General features: G+C 29.6%; 2 protein-coding genes across 2 annotated transcripts; one reads left to right on the forward strand and one right to left on the reverse strand.

Moving 5' to 3' along the window:
* The first annotated feature begins 1,972 nt into the window (after nt 1–1,972).
* On the forward strand, nt 1,973–6,323 carry LOC137826189 (E3 ubiquitin-protein ligase At4g11680). Its single transcript, XM_068632074.1, has 5 exons — nt 1,973–2,645; nt 3,839–3,958; nt 4,050–4,182; nt 5,131–5,280; nt 5,801–6,323. Exons 1-5 carry the CDS (start codon nt 2,125–2,127, stop codon nt 5,966–5,968), a joined length of 1,092 nt encoding a protein of 363 aa, XP_068488175.1. The 5' UTR covers nt 1,973–2,124; the 3' UTR covers nt 5,969–6,323.
* Nucleotides 6,324–9,243: 2,920 nt separating this feature from the next.
* Nucleotides 9,244–20,311, reverse strand: LOC137826071 (BON1-associated protein 1). The gene is given in 3 exon segments (XM_068631912.2): nt 9,244–9,451; nt 9,454–9,953; nt 20,185–20,311. Coding segments are annotated over 3 exon segments (717 nt in total). The 3' UTR covers nt 9,244–9,361.
* Nucleotides 20,312–21,221: the final 910 nt, after the last annotated feature.

Below are 21,221 nucleotides of genomic sequence, written 5' to 3' on the forward strand. Positions count from 1 at the left end.
ATTAAAAATGTATTTTATAATAAGATACTAGGAATGAAAGAAAAAAACAGATTAATCTAGATAGATTCCATGTCAAAATCAATAAATCCAAAAAAAAAGTCACTCATAATCATGAAAGCCACTTTCTGAATCAACCTACAGTGTTAGATTTATACACCCTTTTTCCCATAAATGCATCAATTCCCAGTCAAACCTATTCTTTTTCTTTTTGGCTTGGCTTGATTAAATTGTTTCAATTAAAAAAAATATTTAACCTTGTGTTTGTGTTAGTTCTTTGAATATATTGCTTAAAATTGGTTTTATTTGTTTAATTATTGGTCAAATTTTATTTTATTTTTAAAACATTTTTCCATACTTTTTATAAGCAGTCATTGTATTTTATAAATCTTTTGACTAGATGAAGGGACAAAACTAGTAATTATAAAAAATGTAAAACCAAAAACATCATTAAAAAGAGTGAAAGTTTCTCTGATAATTTTTTCCTATAAATATTTTATTATTTATAAAATAAAATAATAATATTTAATGTCTTAAAAACATAAAATATTCTTTTACATTTACAGAAAACAAAATGAAAAGGTTAATAAAAATGTTGCAAGATAAATTATTTTTGAAATATAAACAAATAGAACTTTAGTAAGATGAGATGCAAAAGTAAATGATTATAGTTTCTCAAAATAATTAGATAATTATTTTAACATCTTAAACATCTTTCATATAATCATTTGTGAAATTAATTTTAATTTACATAATTTCAATATGTGACAATATTTTAATATAAGATTTTTATAAAACTTACGTTTAATAATTGTTTAGTTAAATTTTAACCTTTTAAAATTTCTTAAATATTTTTTTTTATTTTTATAATAAAAAACTAAATGTTATGTCACATTTCAATGAAAATGTCTTATAAATATAAAATTTATTATTCCAATTATAATTTTCTACAGTTGAAATTTTCAAAAGGTCAAAATCCATGATTATAAGAATTTAGTTTTACAAAACATTGGCAAAATTAGACTTTGAATAAAAAAATAATTTTATTGAAAGAATTCTTTAAAATAAAATAAAAACCTATATATAAAGATTTTGAAAATAATTTTAGAGTATAAGTTGTATAATTAAAATAACATCTAAATATTTATTATTAAAATAAAAATTAATATAAATAAAAAAATTAGTTATTCAAGTTTCATCTTAAAATAATTATAATCTATATACAAAATCTTTTTCTTTACTTCTCTACCTTCTCTTTAAATTTCTAGCATCATCTTTCATTTATATTAACGACTAGAGACCATCTTTAAACTCTCAGTAATGACTAAAATTGCTCTATCATAACTTTTCTTATGGTTATTTTTTTTTTTAATTTATTCTACCTCCTCATATATATTTGTTTTAAAATTTGTGAGAATTGTGTGTTATAGGGAGAAAAAAATTGAAATCCATGTAAAAAAAAATCTTTTTGTAATATTATATAAATAAAATGGGAATGATATGTATATGAATGTTACACTATATTTAATTTAAAATTAAAAAATAATATTAACAATTTAAAAGGATAACAAATAATTAATTTAAAACTAAAATCACATAACTACAAATTAATGACAATATTTTTCACTTGAATACTTTTTCATAAATATTTTTAATTAAAGTTAGAGTTTGATGTAAAAAATTCTTGTAATGAAAGGATATATTAAATATCAAAGAATTTTTATAAGAAGAATCCAGTAACAAGTAAAAGTAACACTTAAACATGATTAAACTTGTATTTAATATAAAATTAAAATATATTTAGGAAAAAATTAAATTTATTTGACCAAAAGGCATTCAAATTGAAGTTTGTATATAAAGGAAAATAATTAATTTCAAAATATGAAATTAAACTAAATTTTGACCAAAAAAATTAGACATTGAAATGTAGAGATTTCTTTTTCACCCTATATATTGTGAATCATGTAATAATTGTGATTCAAGCGACAGAGAGAAAAGTCAAATTCAATTCTGACACCAAATCAAACCCATCTTTTTTTCTTGTGATTCCAAAGCTTGAAACTGAACTGTTCAAAAGATCCTTCTCAGATTCAATTCAACAAATCAAAACAAAATCTCACAAACCAAATGCAAAACTCTAGCGAATCTTCTCCAGCTTCCCCTGTGCCGGTGGACTCCGTGCCGTTCCTCCCACAGAGCCGCCGTGTCTCCCGCCGTGCGCCGCTGCGGACGGCGTCCAGCTTCTTCCGGCGCGCGAGCGGGCGGCGCCTTATGCTGGGAGAGGCTTCGGTGCGCGTGCGGGAGGCGGCTGCGGCGGAGGTGGAGGAGCGGCAGAGCGAATGGGCGTACTCGCGGCCGGTGGTGGCGGTAGACGTGCTGTGGAACGCGGCGTTTCTGGTGATCGGCGCGTCGGTGCTGTGGCTGGGCTCTGCGGAGGAGCCGAGCGTGCCGCTGAGGACGTGGATTGTGGGGTATTTGGTGCAGGGCATGCTCCACTCTCTCTGCGTCCTCATTGAGTTCCGAAGGAGAATGATGAGTGGGACCCATTTCCGTTCCAATGTACCAAACCATGTTCAATGGAGCTTCACTTCTGAAAGTGACCAAGAGTTTTATGCTTTCGAACCCACTCACCACGGTGATGAACACAGGTACCAACTCTTGTGATCATTTAATATACTCAGGATTATACAAAAAGTTCACTTATTAAAACATGTTTGTTTAATTAAAGAAATAATTTTAGTTCCACAAACTACACATTATTACAAAATGTTTATACACCATACTCTATAACTTGTATATGTAAAAATATTAGCTGGTAACAAGTATAGTTTAACTACAAATGTACAATATCAAGTTAAAAGTTGTGCATTATAGTAGTCAATTAAGGTTTTTCCTGACTATAATATTTTTTTATGTTATTATTGTATTGTAATTTTTAAGTACAAATACACAATCTATATTTAGCAGAGATTCATCCAATTAAATTGTAAAATTGATTGGATTTTAATTAAATTATTTCATAATTTTTTTTTATAGAAAAAACATAAAAATATATTTGGTAAAAAAGTTTGAAACTTGAGTTAAAGGAAAAATAGGAGAAAAAATGAATTTTATTTCTGTAGATTTGTTTATCTCTTTAATTTTTATATAGTGAAAGCAAATGCATTGTCATATTTATTCTATTTTTCGTTCTCGTTCGAACATGGTAATTGGTGGAAAGATGAAATTAATTTTGTTCAGTTTTGATCTTTGTTTCTTATTTATGAATTATGCTTTTCTCAAGTAGATGATTTTCTGTGTGAACTTCTCAAAATAGAAGAAAAGCGAAAATAATAGGATATATTTATTACTAGTCATGGAATAGATAGACCTCTAAATTGTGAAAAGGCAACAGTAGATGTCCTATTTCTCTGTGCAAACTCGTGATGAATTTAATGAGAAATTTGTGGTTTGAAACAATGCTTTGAAAGACAGTACACGTTATTTCACGAGTGTGTGGTTTTCGCCATCTGAATGTGTAAGAAGGATCATTCTGGACTATGCACGGTTAGAGTGACAATGAATGAAAGCGGTATAGAGGCAAGAAATGGAAATTAACAAGATTTAAATCATTCCATTATACATTGTTTCATGTCTTGATGCATTTTCATTCTCTACTATCCGTTCTACTTCTTCCAATATAAGTTATAACTTATAACCACATCACTAAATTCTGTTCATAATGAGAGTATCTTTTTGAGATTTATTTATGTTCTTCTGTATTTAGCATTTTAGGTTGAATGTAGAACTGTTTTTTTTACCTTATGCAAGTGCGTAAACTTATTGTTCCTTGTTTTGTCAGCATCATAAAACACATAGAGTCGGCAAATACCATGCTTTCATTTATATGGTGGACTGTTGGGGTCTACTGGGTAACTCTTGGTGGCCAGAGTTTGACAACGGATGCACCTCAGCTTTACTGGTTAGTTGGAATTTGTAACCATCATGCACCTCTCTTTGCACTATTCTGCCTTGCCCCATTTTGTAATCATCTTGTATGTTGTGTTATGCAGGGTCTGTATTGCATTTCTTTCTTTCGACGTTTTGATTGTACTGATCTGTGTTGCTGTTGCATGCCTTATTGGTATTGCTGTTTGCTGTTGTCTTCCATGCATCCTTGCTCTCCTGTATGCAGTGACAGATCAGGTAAATATGTTTTTTTCCTAATTTTAGATTTGGTCTAGAGGTTATGTTTAGATAACAAATTTTTAATGCCTGTTCATTTCCAAAATGGAGAAATGACTTTTCTAAATGAGTAGCAAGTGGTCAATATTGTCAGTCTATGCAGTTTTTTTGGCAAAATATTGAACAGTTCTTTTTTCTCAGAAAATGGAAGCAAAGCAAAATGCTCATATGTGATATGGTAGAGTCTTTCCTACTTCATTAGAGGGAGCAAAAACCGGTTAATATAGTCAATTAAGTAGTTTTTGTTTTGCTTTAGTGAAGCATTTCTATGATTTAAAAAATTGATTATATGGGCAGTTAATACTTTCATGGATATGTCTTGGAGGATATTGATCCTGAATAATGTCTTTCGTTATTGTATTGTCAATATTGATCTCTGTTGATATTAGTTCGTGTGCATTTTGAATCACGGGAGTTAAACTCTACCCTATTATTGACACTATCCAAATTTTATGCTATATGTTGGCTGTTATTTTCATTTAAACCAGAGTATCCTTCTCAAAGGTTCAATTCACAAGCTTTTAAACTAAGATGAGTCTGTTGAGTCATAGTATCATTATTTTAGCTTTGATCAGTGTTGTAGAATATCGCAGATAACTGTTGAAGAGCGAGTTTGTGTCCACGTTAAGTAGGATGAGTAATATAATAAAGAAGACTCGTAAACTTACAGCCTTATCGGGTTGGTGGTGATATCTTGATCTCTTTTATGTAATGCTGATTGTTATATGTCGTATCACTTCAAAAATTCTCTTTTGCCTCTCAGTACTTAAATCTCTATGATATTAACAAATTCATCAATATCGAATCATAGATTTATTTTCAATTTTGTTTCATCCCCTTTTTTGCATTCGTCATATTCTTTTCTCTCCAACCTTGTCATTCTTAGTTTTGACCTTTGATTGGTAACAGGAAGGGGCAACGAAGGAAGAGATTGACCAGTTGCCAAAATATAAGTTCAGAATAATAAAAGAAGGTGATATTGAAGAACCTTCGAGAGGAATAATGACCGAATCTGAGAGTGAGACAGCCACTGACCATGTTGTTGCCTTAGAAGATGCAGTAAGTTCCTAGTGTTTTTCAGAATAAAATGATCCTATCCTCCAAATGTTATGCTTTGAATATATTTCTTTTTCTGTTAAGATTTCTTTCTTTCCCTCGAATTCCAGCCTTAATTTTAAAATTGTCTCAAATTTCTTTACGCTTAACATTTGCACAATCATATCTAAATCGTGTCAAAGCAAATCTATGTTTAGATTATTATTGTTTTATTGTTCGAAGGAACTCCTCATCTTTTGGAAAAAGTTGTACCTTTTAAGGTACATTTAGAAGACTTGCACCAATAATTAAAACATGAACTAAAACTCTTTATATTTTTGGTGTACTCAGTCTATTTGAAATATAAATATCTTTGTTATTAAAGCCGAGGAGGCTACCTTTTTAATGCTTGGCATGCTTCACCAGGTAGCTGTATATTTTGATTGATGCTTTCACACTTTCACTTACTCAATTTGGAAGTGTAAAATTCAATTTTGCCTAAAAAATCCCACTTCTGACATGAATGATTGTGGTATAATGACAGGAATGCTGTATCTGCCTCTCTCCATATGATGATGGTGCTGAACTCAGAGAACTTCCTTGCAACCACCATTTTCATAGAACATGCATAGACAAATGGCTGCTAATCAATGCTACCTGCCCTCTCTGCAAGCTTGACATTTTGATTGGAAGCCACCATCAAGAAGTTTGAACAAGTTTCCTTTTTCATTGTATTGATTAGGAAAACAGAGCCCTTTTGACATCGCTATGCTTCCTGTGCTGTGTATATTTCTCCCATAATCATATTGGGAACAGGTTGTTTCCAGCTAAATGTGTATTAACTATTTAGAACATAAGCCTCACTTCAGCTTATGACATGGCCAGATAGACACCATGTCTTATATTAGAAAAATCGTATTTATTGCACAAGGTTCCATACCTGTTCTGTATAACTGTATCTCTTACGATGACAAGGTCATGGAGGCTTGAATGAGAATATCCAAATCCGTGTACATTGTTGGACCTATGATTTCGGTATAGCAAAATAAAATTTATCGTGATTACCATATGAAGTCTTCAAGATAAAATATATTTGCTACATTTCTTTTCCATGCATGGTTATTACATGGAATAATGTTGAAATTTCTCTTGATGGGTTTCTAATATCCAACTTTTTCTTGTCTGAGATCTTCTAGTTTCCTCCTATTTGGGGGAGCAATGCTTCCTCCTTATATTCTGTTTGCTTGAGAAGAGAGAAATATGTATGAAAATAAATTGGTAGAGTATAAAAGAAATTAGAAATACAGTAAAATTAAGAGATGTTTGGTCGAAAAGAAAAAAGAGAAAGGGTGAAAAAAAAACAGACAAATAAAAATAAAGGATATATATATATATATGTATATATATATATATATAATATTATAAAAGTCCTATTTTTTTATAATTATTTTTCTTCTTAATGTTTCACCAATTCTATCCTTATTCATCATATCTTATTTTTTTCAACCAAATACACCACTATAACCAGTCTCTATGAATGTTCAAATCTTGTGAAGGTTGAGATATCTCTTGTAATGGTTTTGCCCTACTTCAACCAAAAGGTGGAATTCCTTCAACCTCCACGAAGGAAAATTGTTATGTTGTCCTCCTTTGCATGTCTAAGTTGTGGCTTGATAATTTTTTATTAAGCATGTTGTAAAGAGTATCAAACAATGTTGAATCCATTCACGGGGCATGTGTAAGGATGGAATATCAAGAGTTTGAATGAATAATACATAAATACACGGTCTTGAAGAGAGAGTAATTAAATTCACTTCAATAATACTCAACTACTTTTTTAGGCAAGTGGCCAAAAGGAGCCAACTCCTCTATTATGTACCTCATACCTAAAATAGAAAATTCACAAAGTTGGAACAATATAAATCTATTTCATTGGTAGGATGTATTATAAAATAGTTTCTAAAGTGTTAGCAAAAAGGATGCAAAAAGTTCTTCACAAGATTATCGACTTTAAGTAATCTACTTTTTTAGAAGGGAGAATCCTAGATGGTGTGATAGTGGCCAATGAAACCATTGATAAAGTTGGAAGAAGGAAGGAGAAATGTATAATCTTGAAAGTGGACTTTGAAAATGCATATGACTCAGTTAAGTAGGATTTTCTAATATATATGAAGTAGACTAAGATTTTACCCTAAATGATCAGATGGATAAAGGGATGTTTGGATTTATCACATGTGTCCATTCTTGTTAATGGAAGTCCTATAGAAGAATTTATATTAGAAAAGGGTTTGAGACAAGGGGACCCTTTAACTCCTTTCTTGTTCTTAATTGTAGCAGAAGGTCTGGACAGGGCTCTAAGACAGACAAAGAGAAATAATATGCTTATTGGTCTAAATGTAGGTCATAACAATATCAAAATCAGTATGCTTCAATTTGCTGACAAGGTTGTGTTTATATGCAAACCTCTTTTGGAAAATATATTGGTCATAAAAAGCATGCTTAGATGTTTTGAACTTGCTTCTGGTTTGAAGGTTAATTTCATGAAAACTAAGTTAGAATGGATCGGTATACAACATCCATAATTGCTTAGATTTCCTGAAATATTGAACCGCAGTACCATGAACCTATCCTTTACCTATCTTGGCCTACCAGTAGGTGGTAATCAAAGAAGAAGTTTTTTTTTTTTTTGGAATGATATGATTTTAAAAATAAAAAAGAGACTAGCAAAATGGAAAGGTAAACATGTATTCTTAGCGGGAAGAGTTACTCTGATAAATTTCGTGTTATCTACTTTACCCCTTTACTACTTATCTTTATTCAAAATGTCAGTCTGCATTTCAAAATAAATCATAAGCACACAAAGAGAATTCTTGTGGGGTTGGGACCATTAAGGTAGGAAAATAGCATGTGGGAGTTGGGAGATCATTTGTAAGCCTAAAAGAAATGGGGCCTAGGTTTAAAAGATCTACCATCTTTTAACAATGCATTACTAGGAAAGTGGACCTAGAGGTTGGGGAAAGAGGAAAAAGGTCTTTGGGTGGATATAGTGAAGTCAAAATATGGTACGTGGCGGTCTCTAGTAGAAGGTAAGGATAATTGAGATGAATCTATTTGGTGGAGAAACCTTAAGAAGGCCCGTGGACGGAGTGTTAGTGGTAAGTGGTTCATGGGTAACATTCTATGGAATGTAGGGGATGGAAATAAGATTCTGTTTTGGAAAGATTTGTGCCTAGGTGATACATCTTTAGCCTTTAAATATATGAAATTATTTGTCTCCAATTACGTGCATAAGCTCTTTGGCTCCTTGATTTCTTTTTGTTGAATTTGAAATGTGGTAACTTGAATCAGACTATTAAGTTTAGATAATGTGTTCTTTGTAGGGTTTTGAGAATTAAGTTATGTGTTTCCAAGGCATCAAATCTTTCGCTTTAGGAACCCAAAAGTTGAGGCATCTCTCCTAACTACATGAGGTGTGATGGGAACACGATGAAGATTTTGAATTTGGATTTTAAGCAAAAGTCTAAGGCGAGATAATGGTGAGCATAAAGAATGAAGATGGTAAATTCTATCATAAATTGAGAGGGGTAGGAGGACGTTTTTTTTTTTCTTTTGTTGTTTATGAAGGGGGTAATGCAGAGTTTGGTTTAGGAAAGCACTAATATGTTTTGTGGGAGATAAGTGGAGAAGTTTCCCTACTGATGTGAAACCTGGTTTCATATATACGTTTGTAGTGTGCTATGCAAATGCGAGTGTAAAGGTATTTTTTTTTTGCACTATCAAATTTTTTGTGTTTTTATCTATAAAGTGAGGTAGAGATGTTGAAAATTGTTTTATTTTATAAAAGAGTTGAAGACTGGTAAAGTGATTTTTATTTATTTATTTTTATTGTTATTAAATAAAATATCCATTTTGGTATACTATATACTCATTTCTTCCAAGTCTAATTAGAGACAAATATTAATACCTGAAATGAAGAGATTTAGAAAGTGAACAAACTACTAAAATACTTTACTTTTTATACATACTAGTGTCAAAAACTAACCATGGTCAATATGCTTAAATTATCAACTAAACACTTTACCTAATCAAGAAGAAGAAGAAATGTTCATCTTGGAATATTGAGAGGGAAGTTCAAGAAAACAGGAACCCCAGTAACAAGTCCTGCAGCATCATTCTCACCCACTGTCACTTGCATCCAAACCCTCTCAAATTCTTTTCAATCTCCACCATCGAACACGAAGATTCACACTCCGGTGGTGCCTTCACCACCCTCACTGAGAAATTGATGACCCCATTTCTCTTACCCTTCTCATCCCAAAGCCTATAACTCAAGAACTGCAAGCTATTTTCTGCCGCAAACCCTCCAAGGTTAAACTCAGAGACAGCTATTCGTGCTGCTCCAACACTTTTAACACCGAACCATGTCTTGCATTTCACCTCCAGCGTGATGCAGTTGGCTCCATCAACCAAGAACTTCTCGTTCCATGAAGGGTTGTTGCTCCCACCCTCTTCTTCTGTACTCGTTGTGAAGAATTTGGTGCATGATTGTGTGTGAACAACAACGTATGTGTCCTTTTTTATTGGTTTTCCGTTCATGCAAAGGTTTTCGGCTGATATAATCGTGATCTCCATGGTGTGATGAATGCAAGTGAGAAAAGACCTATGGGATTTAGGTTTTAGAGAGAAAGAATGGAAAGCTTAAGATAGAGAAGGACCATGATGTCCGAGATATGAAACGTGTGTGCTTATTTTCTTGTCGTTTAGAAATAGCTTTTATGCAGATAATATTATTTAATAATATTGGTGCTTGTTAGGTCTATAATTGGTATGCAGATAACAATATTCTTTTTTACAATAGTCAAGAAATTCCACTGTTGAATCATTAGACTTAATAGTTGACAGTTATATAAAATAGAGATATTAGTCTTTAACAAAATTCTACAAGAGAAATAGGAAGAAGACAAGTATTTAATATGAATAAGAAAGAATAAGCAGTATTGTATAAACAAAAATAATAGCGATGGATAAGGCATTTCAATTCCTCTTTTACGCGTAAAGATTTATAGACTTCGAGAATTCTTAGTCTTTGTAAACATTATGAATAAACTACAAGAAATTTAAGTTAAATTTTACAAGATTTAATATTCCACCCGTTGGTAGTTAAAACAGTTGTGTATACTCTGTGAGAATTAGGATCACATCTCACCGAATCCGGATAATGTTTCAATATATCATAATAACCATCTTAGAAAAAAGTACAATACGTGTTACGAAGTGAACTTTAAGCCTAACTTAACTCCATAAAACCGGCTCATGAGGTTGAGGTTTGCACCCACTTATATACAATGAATTATCCTCATCTCTAGTCGATGTGGGATCTCCAACACACCCCTTAGGCCGAGAGTGACAACAACTCGTGCGTGGGATAACATATTATGGGTGACCTGATAAACCCAACAAATACTCGTTAGGATAGGCTCGAAAATGGCTCTGTTACCATGTTACGAAGTGGACTTTAAGTCTAACTCAACCCCATAAAACCGGCTCATAATTTTTATCAGTTCTTAGTATACATTCCGAATATCGAACATTTACTTGATCGTCGGAATATCTTTTACAAGTCAGCCCTTAATCGAGAGTTAGTGTATGAAAAAAGGAATCTTGAAGTCCAAAGAAGCTAAAAAGCAACTTAACAACAAATATAATGTAAAACCAATTTCAGTTACTATCTAAGCTCACATTTATTTGTAAAAGTACAAATGTGATATATACATATATAAATTTCAACCAAGGAGGTGTAGTTGTTTTGTTGGAACAATATTTGATGGAGATCTTGCTTTCTCAGTCTGTCACTGTTTTGTTTTGAAGAAAATTAAAATTCTTTAAATTCTTATAAGAAAGCAAAAGTTGGAAAGTAAATTTCAGTGGGAATGGTCGTATTCCACCGAGTATAACGCAAGATTAAATGAATCTTTACTTTTCTAAATCAAAGTTGTTAGAATTTGGAGATTTTCTACAAAAAAAGTTCATTGTTCTTGCTTCTCAGTGGGCAAGTTTATCATCTCGGTGATGCAAAATTATAAACATATAATATTCCGTGAGAATAAAGAAAGTTTACGAGTATATTAATGTTAAGTTTAGATGAATCTTTAAGTAAATAAAATATTTCTTTCGTTTTTTTATTTTTCAGTCAAATCCATAAAAGAGTTTTTTAACATGAAAAGTAATAAATTAAATTATCTAACGTAGACCTTTGTGTATGATGATTTTTTCTGAAATATATGTTTGAGGTTCAGCATAAAAGTTGAGAAATCCATAAAGTATTCTTTTTAATTTAATTATTCTTTGTTGATAAAAAAATAATTATTTGATTAGAATAAAAAATATAATAAGTTGAGAATTTTAACTGAAGCTCTTCTTAAAGTAGCATTTAAAAGAATATTACGAACAAGTTATCAAAAAAACTTATTAATTTTCATAATAAATATTAAGTATGGTATTAAACATAATTTATAATGTTTAATGATGTTGAAAATATAACTCTGACTTGGATGATAAATGTTTGGTGCATGTGCCAAGACGAATCGTAGAGAATTATAATGTCCTTTGGCTTAACGTTCAAGAGAATGGAGAAACATGAAACTCTTCTTTTTCTTTTGCTTTTGTTTTTCTTTCTTGTGAGCGAAAACGTGGGGAAAAGTTATAACCAGAAAAAGGAAAGTGTGGTTAAATAGACAAGAAATAATGTTACAAAATAGTACTTGAGTTCTAATTTTCCAAGTACATGAACGTGTTTACATTTATATATGGACCATGAGGAATGTTACACTTTGGGTTTGCTTCATCAAACTTTTCTACAAAGAGAACGAAAATAAAATTTATAAATTAGGAATAATTTATATATAGATCAACTTATAAAAAAATATATTACTTTTTTGAAAAATGATTTTAACTTGTACACATGAGTTAATTTTAAATAATACGTAAAATTTATTTTAATAAAAGCTAACATATTAATTACAAAACATTTGTTTAAAAAAGAACTTTGTTTTAATAACATTTAAATTATACATAATAATTTATTTTAACATTTTTGTTTCATTAAAATACTTCCACTGGTGCAGAAAGGCAAAACAACGGCGGCTATATAACCGCATTTGATGAAAACGTAGTCTTAAATCGAAGAGATAAGAAAGCGACTATTTAGCCGCATTCGTAAATTCAATTTATAAATGCGGTTATTCATCATAACCACATTTATAAATTGCATTTACGAATGACATGTAGGGTTTCTTTTCTTTTTTGTTGTTGTTTGGATTTCTAATCAAAGTTTTCAACTTTGATTTTCGGTCATTATTTTAGTATTTTTTTTTATCTCTTGGTGCATCCATATCATACCTCTTCACATTCTTATTATTTCATCCTAATCTGAATCTGGCATTTTCAAATAATGGATTGATATTGGAAGGCCTGATAACCAAAAACATAAATAAAAGTCCAGAAAATGCAAATAAAAATTTCTCAATAAAACGCAAATATACAACGAAGCAAGGCGGCAACAACGATGAGCAAGACACAGTAGAAAGCAAAAAAAAACTTTCCCAATGAAACTGTGACCTTGGCAATGGCATAAGACAAAACATAAGAGAAACGAAAAACATACAAAAATTAATGGTGAAGAAGATGAGAGGAAGACAATGCTTACCAATGGCACGAAGACAATGCAAAGAAGAGAGGAAGAAAAGAGGAAGCACAGTTAATGGAAGAAGCAGAAGAGAAACGAAGCGCAAGAGAAAGGAGAGTATGAAAATGTAAGTAGCGCGTTTTTGAGCTAGGGTAAAAAAGGTTTTAAGAAGACGGCTATTACAAATAGCCGCCTTCTTAAATCAAGTTAATTTAAAAAATATCACCGCGTTTTAAAAAACAACGTCTTACAGTAAAAAGGTATTAAATAATGGATCGTTCTTTTAAACTTTTGTATTATTGTTCCAACTAAATGAGCAAAAGAACATCATGATTTGAACATATGGTGCTAATAATGCCAAAAGTTAATATTTGTCATAGCAGTTATTATTCTGAATAAGAATATCTTCTTAATAGTCTTCATCATGAGAAAAGTGGCCCCTCTTAATATATACTATGGATTTTTTTCACTTTATTAGGGAAGAAGAAATGGTCATAAACAAATTTCGTTCTTTGAAAAATTGGGACAATGGGAATAATCGAAGAAAATGATGAATTTAATTAGTATGAATATAAGGGGGTAAAGAGAAAGTATTAAAAGAAAATACTTAAGAGACTTGATTTGTAATGAAGAGGTAGGAATGGTCGATTAAAAGTATGCGTTTGATTAAAAGTTTTTTATGATTTATAGATTGGTTGAGCTAGTCCTTGGTGTCTTTGAAAAATGCTAGCTTTTGTGACGGCTTTGAGTGGTAAAATTTATTGGTTGATGTTGTCTCAGTAGATAGTTGGTGGCAAAATTGTGGATTTTTGTTTTGTTTGGAGAGAGACTTTTTGTTTCTTTATTTGTATAAGAATTGGTGGAATACATTTATTTTTTTTCTGGTTGATAATTTTTTTTTTATGTATAACTTTTCTAGTGTTATCTTCTCACTTGATTAATTTATTTAAACATAAGTCAAACTTAAATTTTAATGTAAAATAAATATTTCAAAATAACAAGTTAAATTAATCTTTTAGAAAAACAAGAAAATATTAAAAATATTCTTATAACTTAGATATTTTAAATTTTCAAACAAGATATACATGTTTAAACACAATCTTTTTTTATTCTAACTTATTTCCATTTTTATATATATATATATATATATATATATATATTTATTGATGTTAACATCTTTTGTACGAGATAAACCAATACTTACCTACTTATCAATAAATTTATTTTAACAAAGATTATATTAAATAAATAAAAAATTAGAACATTTAACATCTGTTTCAACCCATATAAAAAAAATGTTGTGGATTTAAACAAATTAATCACTAAACTAACTATGGGGTGCAGAAAGAAGAAACCATAATCAAAAGGCCCAAAAAATAGAAATGTAAGCCTAAGTAATTGTTGTGAAGATTTAGGTTTGTGAGGTATTTTGCTGAATGCAGCAAAGTATTTCAATTCCACGTCACTGTCACAAGGCCCCTGTACTCATCAATAAAATAGTGGTTGTATTTGTTGTCTTAAATGGTTTAATCATTACAAGCATTATCATCATCAAATTTAAGTTTTAAATAAAAAAATAATATAAAAAATACGTAAAGTATTCTGTTTAAAATTTGTTTCTCCAAATAAATAATATAAAAATATATTATAAAATCTGTTTTTTACTAGTTTTTTAAAACTATGGAAATTAAAGCTTAAATCAAGAAACGGCCAAAATATGTATTCTAATTTAACTATTATATAGAGAGAGGGCATGCACTTAGTTTAAGGAGTAATTTGAAATTTAAGATAACTTATTTAAGTGTAATTTATAATAAATTTTTATATTATTTAATAGTTAGACCTGTTATCTATACCTATATATAAAGTGATTCCTCTCTTTTGATATTTATCAATTTTACCCTTATATTAATATTTATTTTATTATTTTATTTTAGACATTTTTTTTATAAAAATGCTTTCATGTTAGGCGGATACCTCAAATAACAACAATCATCTGTTTTCATATTAAAAAAAGTATTATTAAAAAAATAAAAAAATAAAATATGGGGAAATCTTGGACATTTTAGTTATTTCATTATTTTTTAAATATTTAATAAATAACTAATCATTCTCAAAATTAATTGGAAACTAATTTTCTTTTTTATTTATTTTTAAAACTAATATTCTATCATTTTGTAGGCAGTTATCAATTTTAAATTTTGAATATGAAGCAGTTTATTAAACTTTTTTGTACAAACAGTTTTTTCTCCTATCTTCATCTTCATTTCTCTTAAAAATCATACTTGCAAAAAAACATGAATGAATGACTCAATTTGTGATAGTGACATTTGTCAATAACATGCATTTGGCAGACGACCATCTTCGAATGTCTCGCATGGGTGATCTGGATGGAGATGTGAACGAGAAGCAAAACAACTTATTCTTCTTCATTCTAATTACATCATTCTTCACGGATCACCTATTCTTCTCATCATATATGTGACATCGAAGCTTCTCCAAATTCTTAGTAGAATATTTTGAGTCTATGATTTCTTACGCGATCTTTCTCGTGCGAGACAGGGAAGATGTTTGCTTCATTATGGAGGAACGACTATTACAAAATATTGAGTCTTCATAACTTGGATTTGCAATGGTAACTGGTTGTTCCCGTTGTTTGTCACCCCTTTCGCAACTAGACCTTTAAAGTCATTGTTTGTGGACGGTACTCACACCCTCTTATTGACAGGTTCGCTTTTTATTTCTCTTTGTCAAATTCATCATTCTTTTATTTATTCATTCCATTAAACTAAAAATTATTAATAAATATAAAATATTGAATAATTTTTATTTATTATTATAATAATATTATGACTTTAGAAATGTTAACGATAAAAATAAAAAATACAGACATATAGAAGCTCACGAGTTTCTGCTAATTTATATATAAAAAATTAAGTGAAAAAATATATAAATATTTTAAGGATAGTTAAAAGAGTCTACATATATAAATGGTAAAAACGAAACAAAAACAAATGTTTTTTAAGGAGTTAAATGAAAATTAAAATATTTCTTAAACATCTAATTTGAAAAAAAGTAGTATATACTACAAAATCAGTCATAGAACCGGAACTTATTTAAGTTTTAGTAAATTTATATATTCGACTTTTTTACTTTCAATAATATATATAATTTATTACAATAAAATGTCGAAAACAACAGTTAATTTTTGTAAAATAAAACTTTTATCATTCTCCAAATTGCAACAAATTTAGTCACTTCTACCAACGTGTATAATTTTTTTCCTCGTAAACAATAATGTCTTTATAAGCACCTTGGATCCATTCTATTTTATAACTTTTTCATCAATTTTCTTTAAATTTCCGTGAATTAAAACTTTTCCTAGACTGTAAATCCTTATCTCAAATTTGACTTTCTTAGTATTCGTAACATCTTTTAGATTTGTTTTTATATTCTCTGTTTTACACAAAGTTTGAGATAACTTTTTTTTCCATCCCAACGGTCATATCTATCTATAATACAAATAGAAGGCACTTTTGGGATAAGTTCTAAAAAAAATTCAAAAAAAAAAATAATTCAAATTTTAACTAAAAATAGCAAGCTGAAACTCATTTTGGGAGTGACAAATGGCACTCTGTATGACTTACACGCGTGCAAAATCCCATTTCTTTAAATACTCCATTTCTTTATATACACTTTCGGCGTTTCTCTCTCCTATTTCTCAACTTCCCCGATTTCTCTTTCTTTTTCATTGGCTTTTGGTTTCTTCTTCTCTGGTCTTCTTCTAGGGTTCTTCATTTCCGGCTTCTTCATTTCATTTCTGCCTTCTCCTTCTCCAGGTGATTATTGGTTCGATTATGTGGATTCTGTTCATCTCATTTACTATTTCTTTTTTCCACAGCATAAAAATGAAAACTTTTTTTGTTTTTCTTATCAAAGTTTTGTTCTTTTCATGTTTCTACCGTTTCTTTTCTTCTTTGTTGTTCACATGGTTTGATTTTTTTTTGTTTCATTTCGTTTCTTTCAGTTTCTGTAGCAACCGGTAGTCGAAGTGTAATGGATTTTCGTTCATATTCAAGCACCAAGGTGAGATCTTTTCCTTATTATGTTCGTCTGTCCTCATGGTTTTTTCCATTTTTCACTTTATTGTTGATTTAATCTTTTTTGGAATTTTTCCATCTACATTTTAGTTTCTGCAGCAACCGGTAGTGGAAAAGTGGAATGGATTTTCGTTCATATTCAAGCAGCAAGGTGAGATCTTTTCCTTATTCTGTTCGTCTGTCCTCATGGTTTTTTCCATTTTTCACTTTATTGCTAATTTAATCTTTTCTGGAATTTTTCCATCTACATTTCAGTTTATGCAGCAACCGGTAGTGGAAAAGTGGAATGGATTTTTGTTCATATTTAAGCAGCAAGGTGAGATCTTTTCCTTATTCTGTTCGTTTGTCCTCATGGTTTTTTCCATTTTTCACTTTATTGTTGATTTAATCTTTTCTGGGTTTTTCCATCTACATTTCAGTTTCTGTAGCAACGGTAGTGAAAGTGGAATGGATTGTCGTTCATATCCATCTTATTTTCAAACACCAAGGTCAAATCTTTTCCTTCTCATTTGTCCTCATGGTTTTTTTCATTTTTCACTTTTTTAATGATTTAATCTTTTCTAGAGATTTTCCATCTACATTTCAGTTTCTGCAGCAACCTGTAGTGGAAGTGGAATGGATTTTCATTCATATCAATCGTATGTTCAAGCACCAAGGTGAAATCTTTTTCTTCTTTTGTTCGTCTGTCCTCAGGTTTGTTTTCATTGTTCATTTTTTTGCTGATTAATCGTTAATGGAGTTTTTTTGGGCTACTTAGGGTTTGGACTTCCACTCAAAGAGATATGTTTTTTGTTGTTAAACTTTCTTTGGAAATTTTTGAACACCTTTTTTCCATCTACATTTCAGTTTCTCGAGCAACCTGTAGTGCAACTGTAATGGGATTTTCGTTCATATCCATCATATTTTCAAGCATCAAGGTGAAATCTTTTCGTTACTTTGTTCTCATGGTTGTTTTCATTGGGATAACTCTTTTAAGTTTAGTTAGTTTATTTGATAACTCTCATACATGTGTTTATTTTCTTTTAGGATAAGGCAACCAAAGCTTCTATTAATTTTGGTTGTGGATGGAGGGAATTTTGTCAGATTCATGCACTCTGTGAAGACCACAAATTGATCTTTGATAGTGGAGTAACCCCAATTCATATGATTGTGTTGTTAGTGCTGTAAAAATTCAAGATTGTATTCTTCTGAATTTAATTTTCCAAGGACAATGTTCTTATTATAGAGATTCAATTACTATTATATATAGATGTAATTTGCAAATTGTTGTAATGTCTAGTAGAGAAAATTAATTGTTTACTTTATTTTATTCTCATTAATGTTTTTATTTTTATTATTCGCATTAATGTATTCTTCAGACAAACTTTAACGTTAAGATTATTCGCATTATATTATTTGTCAAAATTCAAATTCAATTTCAAAATTCATATTCAAGATGAGAATTTCAAAATTCAAATTCAAATTTAAGATTATTCGCATTATATTCGCATTTAGAATTCCAAGATCATTAATTACCTTTCTGATTGATATCTTCTTTTTCTGATTCATATATTTTTTTTCTGATTCATATATTCTTTTTCTGACTTCTTGTGCTGCTGCACACTTACTTCGAATTCCAAGATGATTATTATTATTATTAATGTTCAAATATTTTATTTTTCATATATTTTCAAATTTTTTAATTCGAAGATCATTAATTACCTTTCTGATTCATATATTCTTTTTCTGACTTCCTCTGCTACCACACATATATTTCCAATTCCCAGATTATTATTATTATTAATAATCTTTAAACATTTAATTTTTCAAATTTTACAATTCCAAGATCATTAATTATCTTTTTGATTTATATCTTCTTTTTCTGACTTCTTCTGTAAACTTATAATTCCAAGATTATTATTATTACTAATAATCTTCAAATATTTAATTTTTCAGATTTTAAAATTTTAAAATTTTAAAATTCATATATCATTAATTACCTTTTTGATTTATATCTTCTTTTTCTGACTTCTTCTGCAAAATTATAATTCCAAGATTATTATTATTACTAATAATCTTCAAATATTTAATTTTTTAGATTTTCAAATTTTAAAATTTCAACAAAATTAATAACATTAATTACCTTTGTGATTCATATATTATTTTTCTGACTTCTGCTACACACTATTTCCAAATCCAAGATTATTATTATTATTATTACAAATGTTCAAATATTTAATTTTTCAGAATTTCAAATTTTAAAATTTTAACAACATTAATTACCTTTCTCATTCATATAAAATGTTCAAGATTACTATTATTTAGCATTTCATTCAAATATTGAAATAAATACAAAAATTAAATGATTTAATGTTTTACACAAATAAAAGTTATTTTAGTTTATAAAAGTTAATTGAAAATTTATAAATATCAAATACAATTAAATAAATGAAGTTTTCAGTCATTTAGATTTTTCAATTCATGATTGTGGTTTTCCTGTACTTCTTTGATTCTTTTTTCAGCTCCATGTGAAGTTCATTATTTATATTTTTTATTTGCTCAAAACAGTAAATCCTAAAAGTTAACTGAAAATTTATAAATATCAAATACAATTAAATAAATGAAGTTTTCAGTTATTTAGATTTTTCAATTCATGATTGTGGTTTCCCTGTACTTCTTTGATTCTTTTTTTTTTTCAGCTCCATGTGAAGTTCATTATTTCTAAACCCTAAAAGAGTACATTGAATGGAAGTGATTCTTTTTGTTTGATAAAGAACCTGTTTTGATGTTCATCCTCTACACCATATGACCTTTATTTTTGTTTTGGGTTGTTTTCTTAATAGTGAAGGTAGGATCATAGGTGTGTGGTTAACAATGAGGCTGAAATTTGATAAAGGTTTCATCTTTTGTCTTTTTCCAGAGAAAGTGTTAAGATAGTTTGTATTATACACATATTCAAGTCAAACATTCATTTGTTTCTTCATTTTCATGTTTGCACTGGATGTGTTGATAAAGTTTTCATTTTTACACACATATCCTATTTGGTTCAAAACACTTTTCTAAAATTTAAAGATCTGACATTCCCATTTTCTACTTTCAGTAAACTTACATATGATTTTAAACCTTTACCCGTGTGCGTTGCATTGGTTTTTTTGTTTCTATTACCTTCTTGGCTTAAGTCATTAATGTTGTTCTGTATTCTTTGTATCCAACTTTTTCTCTTCTTTGATTTGTTTTCCTTTTTCATGAATCTGTGAACCCCACAGCTACTTTCAGAGGTTTGTATCTTCATTTTCCTGTTTTGCAAAGGAACTATTAAAAAGTTTAAATTTTTTCAAATATCATTTTGTAGAGATCTGATTTTATACTTTTTCCGACTTTCTTTCATTTGGTTTTTCTGTTGTTATTACCTGATTATGTTAAGTCATTATCTCACTTTTCTCTTCTTTGATTTCTTTACAGTTTCAGTAATCTATGAACGACACCGCTACTTTTATAGCTTTGTTTCTTGATTTTCATGTTTTCAAACTGATTCCCAGTATATCAAGCACCAAGGAAAGATTTTTTCCTTCTTTCATCCGCATGCAAAATCAAGAGTCTATGGTTATATGAAATTGGTAAGATTTCTCTGTTAGGGTTTCCACCTTTCTGTCTATGTTCTGCATCTGTGTATTCTGGCAATCTGTGTATTATTTCAGAAATTTCAAAGCAAAGGTTTTTTTTGTGCTAAACAAGAATCCTCTTTTGCAAATGTCCTAAGCAAACCTACCTAAAATTCCATTTATTTGCATAGTAGGGTTTTCCGATCATGCTAGGAATTTCAAAAGTGATGTACTTTCTTTTCAAAGTTTTTCTTTATTATGCAAACTGACTTTTAAAAGTCAAACCACAATTTCATTAATCGCAATGCTGGAAGTAGAATTTTTTGCACGTTTTACAGTTACGATTACTTTCTCTTTTGTATGAAACCTGACATGGTTAACTTCGTTTTTGTCATTACCTGTATATTTACTTAATGTTATTTATTATTATTTATTTCTTATGATATATTTGAACTAAATCCATCTTTATTCTTAGCTAAAAAAATATATCCCATTTGAAAATTGGAATGTTTGTTTTTGTCTCACAATACTGTTATACTTCATTATGTTTTCTTACTATTCTCAGCTATTTCATGTTTTCAAACTGATTCCCCAGTATAT

Source organism: Phaseolus vulgaris, chromosome 8 (assembly GCF_051622355.1).
Source record: "Phaseolus vulgaris cultivar YP4 chromosome 8, ASM5162235v1, whole genome shotgun sequence".
Lineage (NCBI taxonomy): Eukaryota > Viridiplantae > Streptophyta > Magnoliopsida > Fabales > Fabaceae > Phaseolus > Phaseolus vulgaris.

What these genes read in the sequence shown, in the direction of transcription:
- LOC137826189 (XM_068632074.1), top strand. Translation starts at nt 2,125, where the DNA reads ATGCAAAACTCTAGCGAATCTTCTCCAGCTTCCCCTGTGCCGGTGGAC. An exon ending in CACCACGGTGATGAACACAG is followed by an intron (nt 2,646 to 3,838) that starts GTACCAACTCTT and finishes TTGTTTTGTCAG; the next exon opens with CATCATAAAACACATAGAGT. An exon ending in TTGTTGCCTTAGAAGATGCA is followed by an intron (nt 5,281 to 5,800) that starts GTAAGTTCCTAG and finishes GTATAATGACAG; the next exon opens with GAATGCTGTATCTGCCTCTC.